The sequence below is a fragment of the Fukomys damarensis genome, unplaced genomic scaffold (genome assembly GCF_012274545.1).
Source record: "Fukomys damarensis isolate Sample0158 unplaced genomic scaffold, DMR_v1.0_HiC HiC_scaffold_32, whole genome shotgun sequence".
In the NCBI taxonomy this organism is placed as follows: domain Eukaryota; kingdom Metazoa; phylum Chordata; class Mammalia; order Rodentia; family Bathyergidae; genus Fukomys; species Fukomys damarensis.
Window position 1 is genome coordinate 9,999,495 of NW_022900944.1, and position 17,020 is coordinate 10,016,514.

General features: G+C 43.0%; 2 protein-coding genes across 4 annotated transcripts in view; one reads left to right on the forward strand and one right to left on the reverse strand.

Moving 5' to 3' along the window:
- Positions 1-14,738, reverse strand: part of LOC104872668 (metallothionein-4) — a 37,910-nt gene extending 23,172 nt beyond the window's left edge. The window contains exons 1-3 of one of the 3 annotated variants that reach the window (XR_002025875.2): positions 14,504-14,703; positions 13,357-13,459; positions 5,146-5,222 (exon numbers count right to left, since the gene is read on the reverse strand). The gene's annotated coding sequence lies outside the window, so the exon portion shown is untranslated. Of the gene's footprint in view, positions 1-5,145; positions 5,223-13,356; positions 13,460-14,503 lie in introns of those variants that run through there. The other 2 variants (XR_002025874.2, XR_783241.2) reach the window with 2 other exon arrangements.
- The window catches only part of Bbs2 (Bardet-Biedl syndrome 2), a 28,377-nt gene continuing 25,610 nt past the window's right edge, over positions 14,254-17,020 (forward strand). Inside the window, exon 1 of the mRNA XM_010638945.3 lies at positions 14,254-14,536. Within this exon, the coding sequence (XP_010637247.1) occupies positions 14,420-14,536 (117 nt within the window). The 5' untranslated portion in view covers positions 14,254-14,419. The remainder of the gene's footprint in view (positions 14,537-17,020) is intronic.

The following is a 17,020-nucleotide window of genomic DNA, read 5'->3' on the forward strand; positions in this document are numbered from 1 at the left end:
CATGCAGTGGATAAAATAGGACAGCCATATAGTCTCCTTGGAGCAGACACAAAGCCCCTCAAGAGCCCTGTGATGTAGTCTCCATTAATAACGGTACAATTGAGGCAGAGATGGACTATGTAACTTCCCTGAGGTCACACGAGGAAAAAGGTAGGGCCAGGATTGTAACTCAGGCTCCTGTCTGGATCTCACCAACCCACTGTATAAGAGTTATGAGGATCCTGAGGAGGGGAAAACTGAGGCCTAGAGAAAGAAAAAGGAGTTGCTCAAGGTCATGGAACACAAGAAAGAAATGAATTAGTGCATCCTCTGCTCACCAGGGAAATTAGGTGTTTCAGTGTGGGGTATCCAAAAGGGGCCACTTGTAGATATTTAGTAGTTTTAACGTATTCTTATGTATATGAAAAAGAAATGCAGCAGGACATTGAATTTATGATTTCACAAACGTGGGCGCTTAGGAGGAATAATTTTAAGTGAGTCAATTTAATGAAAAGACAAAATTATAGCACAGGCAGAATGTAATTACAGCAAAATTCAGGGGAGAGTAATTCATGCTAAAGCTTAGAAAGTTGTGGCCTCCTCTGAAGCTAGAGGAGGAAACTCTTGGACAGCCTAGAATCTCAGTCTCCATGCTCAAAGATTCTCTGCCCGGGAATTCCTACCTGGTCCTACATTATCCTCACCACAGCCTCTTCTCAAACTGTCCCTGCCTCACTGCCTCCAGCTGTGGGAACCATCTCTTTTTATGGACAATTTCATCTTCAAAGTGCTTTGGGCTTATTAATAGGCTTGGGCATCCCTGCCAAGGATGGCAGTTCCCACCAAGCCAACCAAAGATCCCAAATATTTCTGATGTAAATGGCATGTGGAAGACCCCGTCAGGCTCATGGCTGGACTCCATCTGGGCAAAGCCCTGGCTCTGACTTAGAGGATCCAGGGAGAAAATTTTATTTTCATCAGTTTATGCTGTCTTCAGAAGCCTCAACTGATTTTTGTAATCTATGAGATAGTGTTGATGACAGATTTTTAGAAGGATTCAACATCTGAAGTAGCTGGTGTTGGGTATTGGTTCCCTTCCTAAATGTTGGTTCCCTTCACACTCCGACATCACTTCCTCCCTGCAGCATTCCATCATTCTTATCATCCAGAACATTCTGTATGTTCCTCTTATAAAACTGACTAATTCTCTGCTTTGAATGAGGACAAACTGTGCTTCTATCACAGTCATAAACTCCTTGAGGGTGGGGCTTGCATCTAAAGCATCATTATATCCATCTCAGTAGGTTGCCCAGGGGCTGGCATAAAATTCAGTAGCTGTTTGCATGCCTGAGAGGCAGCATGGCATAGTGAACAAGAGCAAAGCCCTAGAGCCCAACTTTGTAGGCTCAATTCTAGTTCTGTCATTTGTTAAGTTTTAGGGAAGTTAATTAACTTTTTCAAGCCCTGGAGACTTGACCAGTAATGGGGGCAATTAATAATAGCACTGATATCAAGTTGTTGTGAGGATTAAATAAATTAGTACACCTAAAGTGCTTGAACACTAGCTGCCCCAGGATGACAGTTAGATAGCTATTAGCTATCATTATCCCAGACTCTAGCAAAGGATCCTTTCCCAGGTATGGCCTGGAAAGCTTGATACTTTCAATTGAAAACACTGTAGGAGTCTCTCCTCATGCATACAGACTCTGGGCAGATTTCTGAAATTCTGCCATTCCTAATTCATTCTTTGGAATGAAGACAGTAATCCTTATTAAAATGTAAATGTGCTTGGCATGGTGGTTCACACCTGTAATCCCAGCTACTTGGGAGGCTGAGGTAGGAGAATCACAAGTTCAAGGATCACAAAAATACAAAGGACTGAGGTTGTGGTTCATATGTGAGATTGTGGTCGTAGCATATGTGAGGACCTAGGTGTTCAATCCCCAGAACTGAAAAAGAGTAAACGTGCAGTAATTCCACTGTGTAGGGCTGGGGATTTAGCTCAGTGATGCCGCTACCTGCCTCACAAGCTCAAGGACTTGAGTTCGATCCCCAGTACCAAAAAAAAAACAAAAAAAGAATTCCACTGTGCAGACTTAAGAAAATGAGGGTGATTTGCAGAGTATCTTAAGTGAAAAAAGCAAAATAGAAAACTGGGTATCTTGTATGTGTTCATTTATGGAGTACACAAAAGCTAGGGAGACTGATAGCTAGAAATACTGACACTGATACCTGTGTAATTACAAGCCATCCATGGAAGGAGATGCTGGAATTGGTCCCAGTAGGGACCTCCAGGAAGGGAATGTTGGTGGCAAGAATAGGGATGGGAAGGGAACTTCTTTTCATTACACATGCTTTTTCAGAAAACATGTTTCTACTGTGGTACAATATGCATAATACAAATTTAACCCCTTTAGCCATTTTACAGTATTCAATTAAGTAGTCTTAAGCTACGAATTTGTGTGACCACCACCAACACTTTCAGAACATTATCCCCCCAAAACTCATACACATTCCTTCAAAGACTCTCCATCCCTTCCTCCCCCAGCCCTTGGTGATCTTTAGTCTATTTGCTGTCTCTTTGCATTTGACTACTTTAAGTACCATGTGTAAGTGGAATTGCAGTATTTGTTCTTTTTGTGACTAGCTTATTTTACTTAACATATACTCTTCAAGGTTCATTCATGGTGTAGAATGTGTCAGAATGTCATTCCCTTCTATGGATGAATATATTCCATTGTGTGCATATACCACGTTTTATATCTTCATCTGTTGGTGCACACTTGGGTTGTCTTCACTTTTTGGCTATTACAAACAATGCTATTATGAACAGTGGAACAACTATTTGAGTCCCTGCTTTCCATTCTTTTGGATATATAAACCTAGAAATGAAATTGCTCCATTATATGGTAATTCTATTTTTAATTATTTGAAGAGTCGTCCTACAATATTCTATAGTGACTGTACTACCTAGCTCCCTACAGTCCCACCAGCAATTTCTCCATGTCTTTGTGTGTATTTCTTTTGCATCTTTTAATTTGGCATATCAAAGTTGCCTATTCAAATAATAGATTTAATATTTTTTAAAGGCCCTGTGCCATAGATGAGAGTAAATGAGTGACAGCAGGAAGACAACAGTGATAAAACACAAAGCAGCCCTGACATTTAGAAGTGTACACCTAGGAGTCAGGTTAGCTGAATTTTAGTCTTGACCCTGCACTTGATTGGCTACATCACCACACCCTTTCCGGGACTGGGTTTCCCCTGGGGTCCAATGAAAGGGTTGGATCAGGAGCTCCTGGGTTCCCTTCCTGTTCTATTCATCCAGGGACCCCCTCCAAATAGGTCATAACAGAAATGTGGACAAGGTGCCCCTCCAGGTGAGTGCCCAGTTTCTGTTTGCATTGCCCACGGACAATATAGGAGACAGGAGGGTGGGAGGAGAGAAGGTCAAGGTCTTCACTGCTGGCTCCCTTTTTGCACTGCAGCCTCTGTGAAGACAGCTTCAGCCATAGCCCTTTCTACTGGGCTCTTGAGTTTCTTTCCCTTTTGTCATTAGGCTTAGGGGTGGTATATTAGTTTGGCCTGGCTACTGTAATAAAGTAATACAGATTGAGTGGCTTCAAAAATAAAAACTGATTTTCTCATAATTTTGGAGGCTACCAGGACAAGATCAAAGTGTCTGCAGGGTTGTTCATTCTGAGTGCTACGAAAAGCAATCTGTTCATGCCTCTCCCCCAGCTATTAGTGTTTTACTGGCACACTGTGGTGTTCCTTGCCATGCATGTAGAAGCACTGCTCTGATCTCTGCCTTCATCTCCATTTGGGGGTGTGTTCCATGTGTGTGTTTGTGTCTTCATTTCTCCCTTTTATAAGGACACTTAATGAGGTCTTTTAATGCAATTATCTATGTAAACACTTTATCTCCAAACATGCTCACATGCTAGGAACTGAGGGTTGAAACTTCAATATGTCTTTTGTAGGGGAGGGGGACACAATTCAGACCATAAAAGTGGTCACAGCTTCTGCCATGGCCTCCTTATCCCATGTGGGCTTCTTAAGTGGTACCTTTCACTCAATTTCTTCACAAGCCCCATGAGTATGGCTTCTGTGTACTACAGGAACCCACCTAGCCTCAGCACCTAGGCTACTTGGTTTTTGTGCTCTTTTAGGAGTACAGGGCTGGGGATATAGCTCAATATAGAGCACATATTTAGCATGGTCAAGGCCCTGGTTTTGAGCCCCAGAACCCAAACACACAAAAATCACTGAGCTGGAGAATTTCATGGCTGCTAATCACCCCTGTTCTCTGTATTATACAGCTGCCTTCACCTCTGGCTTGCACCTGGCAAGCCTGAGGCAGGTGCAAGGAAAGGGTTTTGTGTATATACGTTGGGACTGGGGAAGACTCACAGTATGTGCACATCTGCTTTAGAGTTCCATTCCCAGAGCAGATCCTTAAGGAAGAGGTGATGATAAAGTGCCCAAGTTAGTAAAGAAACTAGGAATTCCATCCCCTAGGAACCCTTGAAGGGGCCGTGTGCGGGTGTTCAGCCTAAAAGAAAATTGGAAGAAAAATGGTACATCTGCAAATATCCAAAGAGCTGACACGGGAAAAGTGATAATCTGTCTATTTCTACAGCAGCTGATTTGTGATTCAATATAAGAAGTAGAGTTCTGAGAACTACGCTTGAATGTAATGGGCTTTCTATGTGTCGAGTACCACCTGTCACAGGTAACTATTCACACAGGGGCTGGATGGTGATTCTTGCCATAGGTAGAAGCCTGGGCAGGCGACCTCTCTGCCCTTTCCTACTTAGAAATGCCAACTATATAGAAATGGAGCTTAGAATTTCCTCTAGACTTCTGTGTCCCCTAAGATATGACATTCAGATCCACAACAATGTATATTCCTTTCAATATATGTGAACCAACAATAAAGTACAAAAAATCCTTTTTTTCAGAGCAGTCCCCAAGGTTTTGGCTTCCCCCCAAAACTGGCAGTTACTAAAGTTGAGTCAAGTCTTAGCCAGCGTCAGATTCTGGCCACACCCAGGGATGGCTCCAAGGCGTAGTAAAGAGAATGCTCCTTGGAAACTGGACCAATTCCAGAGAGCCACTTTGATCTGAATCTGGGAGCAGGGTAGGCCAGAAGCCGGTTTTGCTGCTTCTTGGATGCTGAGCTTATCCGTCCTACTGTGGCTGCCTCTAATTTCAAAATCATTTGAAGACTCTTTAGCTCTCTGGAAAAACAGATTTGTCATCATCAGCAGAGCTCTGGTCACACTTCCCCATCAATACCATTTACTACCGTGGGCATGGCAGGTAGAGATGAAAAGCAGGAGTTTTTCATAGATCATTATAAAAAGATTAAGGAGAATAGATTCATGGATTCAAAAACATTACAAATTATGTAAGTTACATAGGGATTTCCAATCAGCAGCTTATGCCAAAAGACAGAGAATATTAGGAAGAACAGTGACATCAACAATAATTTGAAATGTGCTTTCTTATTATTTAGTAATTGCTAAGATTTTGCATTCTGGCAGGACATTTTATGATTGTTGCTGTCTTAAGGAGTCTTTAAACATAACTAATTAAATCTCTGAATAACTCAGGATATAAGCACAACATTGCCGGGTTCTCAAGAATATACAAATGGTATACTACCCTATGGCTCCCCTTTGCATCAGGAGTCTCTGGCTTACCTACAATTCACCTACAGGTGTGGTCTTGTAGGTGTCGCATCATTTACTAGGGAGAAAGTAAACGGTGCAAAATGGGAACAAGAAAGAGGTGCCACTCCTCCACACTTAGTAGTGTAAGCCACATAATCTAGTCTGTATATTTCAATGAGAAGAAATATAGGTTGGGAGTGATAAACCAGGGTAGCAAGAAAGAGGTCAATCAATGAAGGAGAGACCTCTCAGAAGACAGGAGGCTTGACCTGAGATCTGACTGATACATGGGAGAAGATCTGGTGACAAAGGATTCCAGGTGGAGAGAAATGTAAGGTGGTGTAGCAGGTCTGCTAAATGAGTTATTCAAGATGCAAATACTGATTTTTAAAAATAGATGATCTCCCTTTTACCTAAAGAGGACCATGTGTGAGGAAATCTGGAAGGTGTGCGAATGGTGTTAGGCCAGGATATTTCTTGCAGAGGAAGTTCTGTCACATAAGAGCTCCATTATGTAACATATAAAAAACAGGCACACTTGGAAATATTTTGGGCCAAGCATTGCAGCTGGAGCGAACTGTAAGTTCAAAGAGTAAGTGCAAGTGAAAGATTAGACTTGATGTGCTGGAATGATTCAAAGACACCAGCGTTCCACAGAACAGATTAGGACTTTGCATTGTTTTTATGCAGTGAGTAGTGGAAAGTTATTGAAAGATTTTATATATAGGAGAAACATGATCTTATTTACTGATTAAATTTTTTTAAAAAATCGATTTTCTTGAGGCATTAATTTATAGACAATAAAATACACTTATTTTAAATGTACAATTTGAGTTTTGACAAATATACACATTTCTGTAACCACCATCACAATCAAAATATAAAACATTCTTACCACCCAAAGTTCTCTCCTATCCCTTTACAGCTGATCTTCCTATTACCTCCCTAATTCTCAGCTCTAGGTGAGAGTTCTTGTAGATATTCACTTTTCTAGTATTTCTGTCTTGCATAGCACAGTACACTGAGACTAAGCAAATAATATTGGAGCTGGGACTGATGGTGCACATGTGTAATTCCAGCTATAAGGGAGGCTGAGGCAGGAGGATTTGACGTTCAAGACCAGCTTGGGCAACTTAGTGAGACCTTGTCTTAAAGTAAAAAGGGTGAGGAATGTATCTCAGTGATGCATTGCACAAGACTCTGGTTTTAATCCCCAGTGCCATGGTTGGGGAAAATTAAGTAACACGGGTACAATATTATTGGGCAAAATACAAGCTGTAATTGGATTTCCCCAATTTTCTCACTAATGTCCTTATTCTGTTCCAGGATCCTATCCACGATTGCCCAGGCTGGGGATTTATCTCAGTGGTTCTGGCGCCTTCCTTGCAAGCGCAAGGGCCCAAGTTCGATCCCAGTTATCAAAAAAAAAAAAAAAAAAAAAAAATTCTCCTTCAGTTTTGATGAACACTGGCCAGGTGTTTCATAGAATGTCCTTCAGTTTGAGTTTAGCTAATATTTTCTCATGAGTAGACAGGAATGAAAGGCCTTTCTCACCGCATTGTACCATGTTGACATGATGTCAATATGCCCTATCACTGAAGATGTTAACCTTGATCACTTGGTTAAAAGAGTGACTACCAGATTTCTTCATGATCAAGTTAATAGCTTTCCCTTTCCACACTCTTTGGAATCCGGTCATGAAGTCTAGCCCCACAACAAAAGGGAGGCAAGTCAAGCTCCACTTCCTGGAGAGAAGAGTATCTACATATATTCTTTGATATTATTTATACAGTTATTTTAAGATAGAAGAAATAATGGCATATTTGTATGTTTATGGAAATGATCCAAAAGAGAGCAAAATTTTGTACTTCCCTTTCCTTCCCCCACCCTCCATTTCTAGATTTCTTTCCTATTTGCCAAAGGTCTATATACTGTTTCCTACAATTATCTTTTATTTTGCTCTTTAAATTATTTATACTTTGTGTTTTTCATTTATGACAAACTATGTGATATTTAAGCTTCTGTGTCTGGCTTACTTCACTAAGCATTATAGACTCAAGGTGCATCCATTTTCCTACAAATGGCTCCAATTTGTCCTTCTTTATGATTGGGTAGTACTCTACTATGTATATAGACTACATTTGCTTTATCCAGTCATCTGTTGAAGGAACAAGTCATTCTCAAAAAAGTGGCTTAGGACTCCAGAGTACACTGCGTCTTCAACAACAACAAAAAGGATTTTAAAGAAAAGACAAGATGAAGGAAAGGGACCTCGAGTCTCTAGGGTCAGTAATTGAATATTAAATATTAAATATTTGGGAAATTAATGGTAGACTGAGGTTGGTTAGTAAAGTTTGTTATGCAGATTCCTCCGATATTGTCTCCAGGCAGGCGGTGGAAGCACTGAGCTAAATCCCCAGCCCCTTTGATAAAGATCTAATAAGGGTCTTAAGTCATCTCTGTTGACAACTTTTGTCCTTCTTGGTAAGGAAGGGAGAAGGGATCATTTTGTGCATATACACTCTGCTTTAGGCAATAGGGAACAATTAGAAAGCTTTCCGTATGTCTGTGTTTTCTCTTTGCCTTCAGTTCATATATAATCCTTATGCCAAAGCAGTAGCATATTTGGGGTGAAATATTAAGCTACTCTTCAATGAAGTAAGAGTTTAATGGATGGACTACAATATTTACAGAGATGTGAATGGCACTGAGCAAAACTCAGGGGAGTTAATGAGACATGTGGAGATGGGCACGGGGGGAATCTGTTGCATCCTAGGCCTGACATTAGGGAGGAAGAGGTGGCACCACTGTTGCTCAGTGACAGCTGCAGCGAAGGCTGAAGCATTCTTGATGGAAGCTCTAGCTGTAGACAGAGGAACATGGTCATGGCCAAAATGACACTGGGCATCGAGGGAGGAGTCTGTCCTCTGACCTTTCTCTCCTCCCATGCTCTGATCTGGCAGCACCAAGGAGCCTGGGTGCAGGAATCTGAGAAGTTAGCCTTCTGGGGCACAGACCTGATCTGAGGAGGGAAAAAATGGATCTGGAGAGACGGCTGGAGAATAAGAAACCAGCAACTCAAATCCAAATACTCAGTAGCAGAGGAGATTCAGAAACAACTACTCTATCTTATGGGACATGTTTGAGATTCATAATACTGCTGTTCCATTTTAATATGTTTCTCAGTTTAATTTCACCATCTCTTATTAAGATTATTTACAGATGTAAGCTACAAGCATCTTAACACTGTGGACCCTGGCCTCATCTGAGGAAGTGGTACAGACCTTTGGGGAGGCCACAATGATGCTTCTAGGGGCACGGGACCCTGGACACTGGAATGTGTGTCCCTTGTGGGAATTTGAGCCCTGGGAAGTGTCAGAATCTCCCATAACAAGAGGCCTGTGTAAGCCTGAACAAAGACAAGGAGAGCAACTGTCTCAAGGGACTGGAGTTCAGAGACCCCTTGCCCCTTTTCTGGCTCCATTAGGTCTTCCTGGTTCTTACAGGTCTCTGAGTACTTTAATACTGACTTCGATGCATGTCCTGCCAGTTCCATGCGATGTGAGGGAGGAGCAATTTGGGGTTGAAATTACTTCCCACACCTGTAAAATGGGGATATTACCTGCCTCGTGAAGTTGAGGATTAATTAAGATAATAATATAAGACTTAGTAGTCTGGCACCTAGTAAGTGCTCAACAAATGTCCACTATTATTATTCTTTTTTTTTGTACTGGGGATTGAACTCAGGTCCTTATGCTTGCAAGGCAGGCCACCGAACTGCTGAGCTAAATCCCAGGGCCACTATTATTATTCTTATAGGTACTGCAGCTTTCCCCCATCTACTGACCGAGGTGGCTGACTGTTTCATCACATATGACATACTGGTAAGTGAGTCTGAACAGATAATGCTTCTTGTCTTCATTTGTGACACATGTAAAATGAGCTGAGAGAAGTGAGGTGGATAGCCCTACCTCACAACTCACAGGAGGCACATTGCAGAGCTGCCCGGAGTTGTAGAAGTGGGGGGCAGCAGTGGAAGATGGGGGGCTGGGATGTCCAGGAGGGCTACTCCTGAAGGGAAATCAGGGCAAATGTCCTCACAGCGACTTGCTCTGCTCCAGGGGCCTCTATCCCTCTGTGGACTGGGGAGGAGGCCTGATGGCCACTTCCTTAAAGAATGTAGGCAACTTTTTTAAGGCTGTGGTCCTTAATAGGTTGGCTTTGGGGTCACAGGGGTAGGGAGAGGCTGTGGACCTGGATGACTGACCTCACCTACAGACAATTCCATCCTTACAACCTGTTATTTTAGAGAAAAACAAGCTTGCTGTAAAAACAGCAAACACTACAGTGCATAAATAAAAAGGCAAAAGTCCTTTTCCCACTGGACTTCCCCGGAAGTAGGCCCTGCTGTGATTTGGAGTCCTCCTCTAGCCCCAGTCCATCCCTGAGAAGTAAGTTTGCTGCTGCTGAGGGCCCTGCCCTGCCAAGTCCCCCTCTTTCCAGGCCTTTTATGGAGTCCTTGGGTGCCTGGTTTTCCATTTTCTACACCTGTACACCCTCTAGTGGAGCTGCCTTGTAAACTCAAGGTGAAGCCAAGCAGAGGAAGTGGTAGGCAGCAGGTGGGACCTAGGGCCCCTTCCCCTTCTCCAAAAATCAGGATCTAAAATTTTGGTCTTGAGCTAGGCTACTAGAACTTGACTATCTAGGCTGCTTTTTCAATTCCAGGGATGGGAGGAAACAGGGTATAACACCACCTACTAAAAATGAAAAAAAAAAAACACCAAATTTACTACCACTGCCACCCTAACCAGTCAAAGACAGTTCTTTCACCTACAGTTGGTAATAATATAATAATAATATTAATAACCATTTATTATCCATTTATAGAAGCCATTATTGAGTGCCAAGTGTTGCTTTAAGCACTTTGATCAGTTCATCTCATTCTCAAAACAACACTCATTAGAAGTGGCACTATTGATTGACTTTCTTTCTTTCTTTCTCTTTATTTCCTTCCTTACTTTTTTTGTGGTACTAGGGATTGAATCCAGGGCTTTCACACCGAGCTACATCCCAAGTCCTTTTTAAAAAAGTTTTGAGACAGGGTCTCACTATGTTGCTAAATTGGACTTAAACATGCCTCAGACTCCTGCCTTAGCCTCCCAAAGTGCTGGGATTATAGGCACAGATAATATTTCTTTTTTCTGGTTGAGGACATTGGACCTCATTTAGAAGTTCGCTGCAGTATGCAATGAACTGTGCAATGGTTAGGAGCTCTAGCTCTAGGGCCTGAAGGCCTAGGTTTGCCACCCTAATTCTACTACTTATCAGCTCTGTGACTTTGGGCTCATGTTACAGAACCTCCATGACTCAGTTTTCTTTCTAGTAAAATAGGCATGATGACAGTGCCACCTTCTGAGAGTGGTTGTGAGGATTAGTGAGTTAGGGTGGGTGCCCAGATTAAATACTGGGCCCAACTCTCAGCTAGTGACTGACAAGAAGGAATGAAAATCAGCTCTGTACACTATGGAGGATCAGAGGTTCATTACTATGTAGTGCTGTCTCTCTACAGACCATTAGCTCCCAGCCTCTTTCCCAAAAGTCCTAGGTCCTCTGGAGCTCCAGCTGTCACTGACATGAGGATGACAAATGTCTCCTCTGTTGAGCCAATGATTTCTAGTGAGTCAGGGGAAGCAGAGAAGACTCTAGAACTGCTGGTGGACAGGGCCAGTGCTGGGCCTTTCTCCTTGGAGGAAAGCTCTAAGTCCCCTGCCTGGCTTGGTGCTTGGTAGGGAAGTTGAGGTGTACACTATTTTGAGGAGAGTCTTGACAATACTTATTAGAACTGTGCCTCCAAAACTCAAATACTCTCAATGGGGCAACTAGTGCATTTGTTGGAGAGCTGATAAAGCCACAGAGGAATCTCGTTTACTTCCTAGGTGTGGCAATGGCAGTGACAGATGCCATCAGACAAGACTCCCTGGAGTAGTGATGTCCAACCCGAGTCTTCAAAGATGGAAGGAAGTTATGAAGTGAGGGGAAGGACTTTCCAGACAGAAAGCATGATGTGAAGAGCTCAAAACAGCATCTGAGAAGGAAGCAGGTTTGAGGTAAAAAGAAACAGACTGCAGAGGAGGTGGAAATTTGGAAATCTGTGGAATTTGTTAAAGAGCTTGGACTTTCTTTGGTTGATAATAGGGAGCCAGAAGCGGGGATTTAGCTCAGTGGTTCTGGCGCCTGCCTTGCAAGCACAAGTACCTGAGTTCAATCCCCAGTACCCCCCCCAAAAAAGAAAATAGGGAGCCAGTAAACACTCACACACACACACTCACACACACACACACACAGAGAAGAGGTGAAGATGGTAAAACTTTTCCATCTGCAAAATGGGATAACAATAGTACCTACCTCATAGGGCTATAGTAGGATTAGGTGAAATGATCCATATGTAAAATACTTAAATGTCACCTAGAAAATGCTCAATAAATGTTAGTGCTGCTGCTGATGACTAGGAGAGTAACTAAGTGGCAGACTCCCAAGGCAGCACCTTGGTGTGAGACTTGTCCAGGAGGACGGGGGCCAAGACTAGCCTTATGCAGAAATCTAGTAGGTCACAGACTTGTCCGCCTGCTAAAAAGTAAAACCAAAGTTCCTTGGTGTGGCTTATCAGTACTAGGTGATCTGGCCATAGCTGAGTTTTCTGTTTCTCACACTGGGCTCCAGCCATGTTTTCTTCTAATCTTTAAATATGCTCACCCTAGCCCTTTGCCCTTGCTGTCCCTCTATCTGGAATGCCCTTCTGACACATCTTCTAGTGGCTGCACTTTTGTGTCATGTAGTTCTTATTTCAAATGTCACTTCCTCTGAGAGGTCTTCCCAGAACCCTAGCCTGTTGATCTTTTTTTTTTTTTTGTCTTACTGGGGATCGAACTCAGGACCTTGTGCCTTCAAGTCAGGCGTGCTGCCACTGAGCTAAACCCCTGGCCCCACCTGTTGATCTTATAGCCAGGTAAAATGACTTTATTTGCTTTCCTATCCCCTATTGGATGTGAACTTCATAAGGGCACAGATTGTATCTTTCTTGTTCACTTTGCATCCCTGGGTCCTTGAAGGCTGGACATCCTCAATAAATATTTGCCCGAAAAATGAAGGGCTCAAAATGGTCTCTATTGGAGATTCATTCCTTCTAAGCTGTTTGTGGAACAGGTCGCCTATCAAGCTGTGATCAGCAATTAGCACAGTGCAGTGGATTCAGTGAACTGAGCACTTCATGCAGGGACAGCCTGTGGGCTGAAGAGAAGGGACTTTGTGAAACAGATGTCCTTCTGATGGCCAAGGGCAGAAGGACAGACCCAAGGCAATGTGTATTACAGAGCTGGTTACAGAGCCATGCAGGACTGTGGGTTCTTGAGAAGTGACGAGTGAGAGAATAGGTATGGAGCAGAAAGGGTCTGGCAGAATTGAGAGGCATGACCTACTAGAGGGATCTCGGGGGTCACTGGCTCAGATCTGGTCTTTCATCAGGACCCTCAAATTTAGTTTTTTGACATTTTCTTCAAAAGAGTTTCACGTAGTCAGACACACCAACATGCTTGAAAAAAGATGCATGTTTGTATAAAGATGGTCACTGGTGGTCATTATAAAATGTAAATATTGAGAATATTTTAGAACTCATCTTTAAACACTTACACACAGTACTTACCCTTCTCCTCCTCCCTTCACTTGGCTTCCCAGATACTGCACTCTTCTTTCTCTGTCACTGCTCCTTGTCAGTCTCTTCTCGTGCTTACTGCTCACCTCTAAACCTGTTTCCAGAAAGCAGTAAAAGTGAGCCAGTGAGCTATCAGTGCCTTTGTACCTGAATGTTCTCTGCCAGAACACTCTTTCTAGGCTGGTTGCAAGTACTTGTCTGCATGTCACTTTCTCAGTGAGATCTCTTCTCCACCACTTTATTTAAAACTGCCCCTACCAGTCCTTATCTTTATCTTTGGTTTAGTGCTTTTCACCAAGACTATGCACTTCTTGTTTAGTGCTTATTTCCTCTGACTAGTATGTCAGTTCCAGAACAACACAGGTTTGTCTTTTTTTACTACTTATGGTTTGGAAGAGTGCCTGGCAGACAGTCCACCCTCAAAAAATACTCTCTGAATGAATGGTCACAACTTTTGGTTTTGTAAACGTGCATTTAAAAATATACAGATAGTCTTATAAGCCTCAAGTCCCTATTTATTTATGGTTTAAAACAACAGAAAAGTATTCTGTCACAGTTCTGTAAACCAGAAGTCAGAGATCAAGATGTTGATAGCCTTATGCTTTCTCTGAGGCTCTGGGGAGTAATTTTTCCTTGTATCTTTCAAGCTTCTGGTGCCCTCAGGCATTGATTTCTGGTAGCATGATTCCAGTCAGAAATATGAGGGTGCATTGCCTCAGGCAAGGCCATACTAGTCCCTAGGGTGGAGCTGAATCGCAGGGAGGTAAATCACAGAAACAAAAATGGGAGAAGAAAACACCAAGAGAACTACAACCTCATTCACTCAAGGCAGAACAACGCGTAGCCGCAAAAGATGGGCGGGGTTTACGCAGCCGCAGAAGGAACCGGGCGGGGCTGCGCAGCCGCAGAAAGTACCGGCCAGACCGGTTTCTGTCCTGTGGCATTTCGGCAGGGCTGAAGCGGCAGGGGCCGGGCGGGCCTTATCTTTGTACCTTCCACCCAGGCTCCGCCCCGCCTGCCTCGGGTGCCAGTCCTTCCTTGAGCCGCTGCCATCATGCTCCTGCCCGTGTTTACCCTGAAACTGCGCCACAAAATCAGCCCTCGCATGGTGGCCATAGGGCGCTACGACGGGACTCACCCGTGCCTGGCAGCCGCCACCCAAGCGGGCAAGGTAACCGCTCCCAAGCGCACACAACCCAGACCCTGGGGACTGACGGACCTTCTCGGGCAGCACCCCTCTGGTCCCGCCCCTTACTGCGACCCCGCCTCTAGCCCAGGTTGCCTGGCAACCTATGGGGAGGTTTCTCTGTACCTCTTCATTCTCCCACAGCTTTTCTGAGCAGTTTGGTTTCTTTCTTTCTTTTCCTTTGTCTTCTTTTCTTCCTTTCTCCTATTTGCTTTTTTAAAAAAATCAATACGTGTTTGTAGTACATAATGATTACATTAGTTCGGTTTCTTATCTTTAGGCACTTTAGGACATTGTTGAAATCCAGGACAGGTAAGGAGCTTAGGAAGAGAAGCCTTCATAAAGGAAAAAGGGGCTTGGCTGGGATTAGCAGTAATAGCGACCTCAGATTCTAGCCCAGTGCCTCTGGTTGTCATTTGGAACTCCTTGCACTCTCACATGCATTACAGATAAAAGACTGCAACAACCCCCCCATTAAAGTAAGAGTGTGTGTGTGTGTGTGTGTGTGTGTATGTGTGTGTGTTGCAGGGGAATCTAACTTGCCCTCTCTCATGCTAGGCAAGCATTCTTATGACTGAGCTATATCCCTGGCCCCCAAATTGCCCTTCTGGTCCTTGACCGTGTACATTCAAGTTTTTCCTCATAGTTTGGTAAGTACTAAATGGTTACTATGTGCCAGGTACTTTCTGTACTGTAAGCGTCACAGAGATTTTAAAAAAGATACTGTTATTCCACATATAGTGGCCCTATATATTGATGGTAGTATGGCCAAAATACAGGGAATACAGTGACTCCAAAGCTAATAACGTTTAACCGCTACAAAGCTTTATTACATTAATTATCTCAGCATCTTTGCTTCCAAGGCAGTAGCATAGCATAGGTACGGGTAATCCTGGCTCCATTACCTACTAATTTCATGACCTTTGGCAAGTTACTAAATTATAGTACCCACTTTAGGGCTGTTAGGATTAGATAATAGATGTAAAGCACTCGGCATAGTGAAAGTGGTCACTAATAGCCTTTGTTATTTTCTTTTTGTGTTACCACTTTACTGATTAGAAATAGCTCAGAGATTTGAAGCAGTGTCTGAGGCCACTCAATTGGAGAGGAATTGGAATGGATTGTAGTGCTTTTCTCTAACCTAGAGTGCATTTCATAGCTAGTGTTTGTGTGATGATGTATAATTTTCAGGACCATATTACTTCATGTGATATGCCTTGGGATACATAAAAAGTGATGATTCGTTTTCATGAAATATAGTATAATGGAGTAAAGTGCTTATTTAGCACAGGGTCTGGAACATGATAATGATAGTTGGTGGTCCTGACAAATGCCAAAGGAAATTCATATTGGTTCTGCTGTAGGTACACAGTGGGTATATAATGGGCTGAAATATCCCATTGCTGTTGTTAGCTCAGTTCCTACTTAGAGTGCTTATCTTGGCTGGGCATTGTTTTTAGCTCTTTAGGTACAATGGTAAATGTGACAGACAAGTCTCTCCCCTTTGGAGGTAATATTTGAGAGGGGGAGCTAGGTAATTACCAGAGAAATATCTATCTATCTATCTATTGGAGGAAAAAAGAGAAGTAAGGGGAGAGGGATGATGGACACTTGCTATTTCGACAGGCCTCTGATACCATGATCAGAATTTTGAAGGAAGATGAGCATGATGGTGCATATCTGTAATCCCATCAAACCTGAGGCAGGAAGATTGCTGTGAATTGGAGGCCAGTCTGGGCTACATAGTGAGTTCAAGGCAGCCTGAACTACATAGCAAGACCTTGAATCAAAAAAACCCCAAAAAAATTTTTTTGTGGGGGAGAGGAAATGGGCACACAAGCTCTGCAGATACATGGGATGAGTGCCTTGCAGGCAGAGGAATCAGGAATTGTTAAGGCTCTGGTGTGTTTCAGAACACAGGGAGCCTGGGGCTGGGATGAAAGAATGCAGGGCCTGAGATAGCTGGTGCCGGATCTTGTAGGCATACATATGTTGGGAGGTCCCTGAGGATTTTGATACAGCGAGTGATGGGGTTTGCTTTGTGTATTAGATAAAGGAACTGTCGCTGGTGTATGTGTGGTGTAATGGGATGCTGGGAAGTGAATGTAGCAGTGGAAGCAGGGAATCAGGTCATGCTGCTATGGAAGCTCTTACGTTAGCGCATGACCTAGAGTGGGGAGGCAGAACACCTGACTCTAGGATTGTTTTTAAAAATGTCAGAAAAGGAGTCCTGTGTAATTGCATACCTTATGGTCAGTCATTAAACAGTTCTGCAGAGTTCTAGCCTAGTCTTTTCCCTTGAGACTTAAAAGAAATTAAGAAAACTTCATGATCTAATAGGTAAATATGTTTTTCTTTAAAAAGAAACATTCCTGGGGCCAGGGATTTAGTTCAGTGGTACCACCGCCTGCCTTGCAAGTGCAAGGTCCCGTGGATCCCTGGTACCAAAAAAAAAAAAAAAAAAAAAAC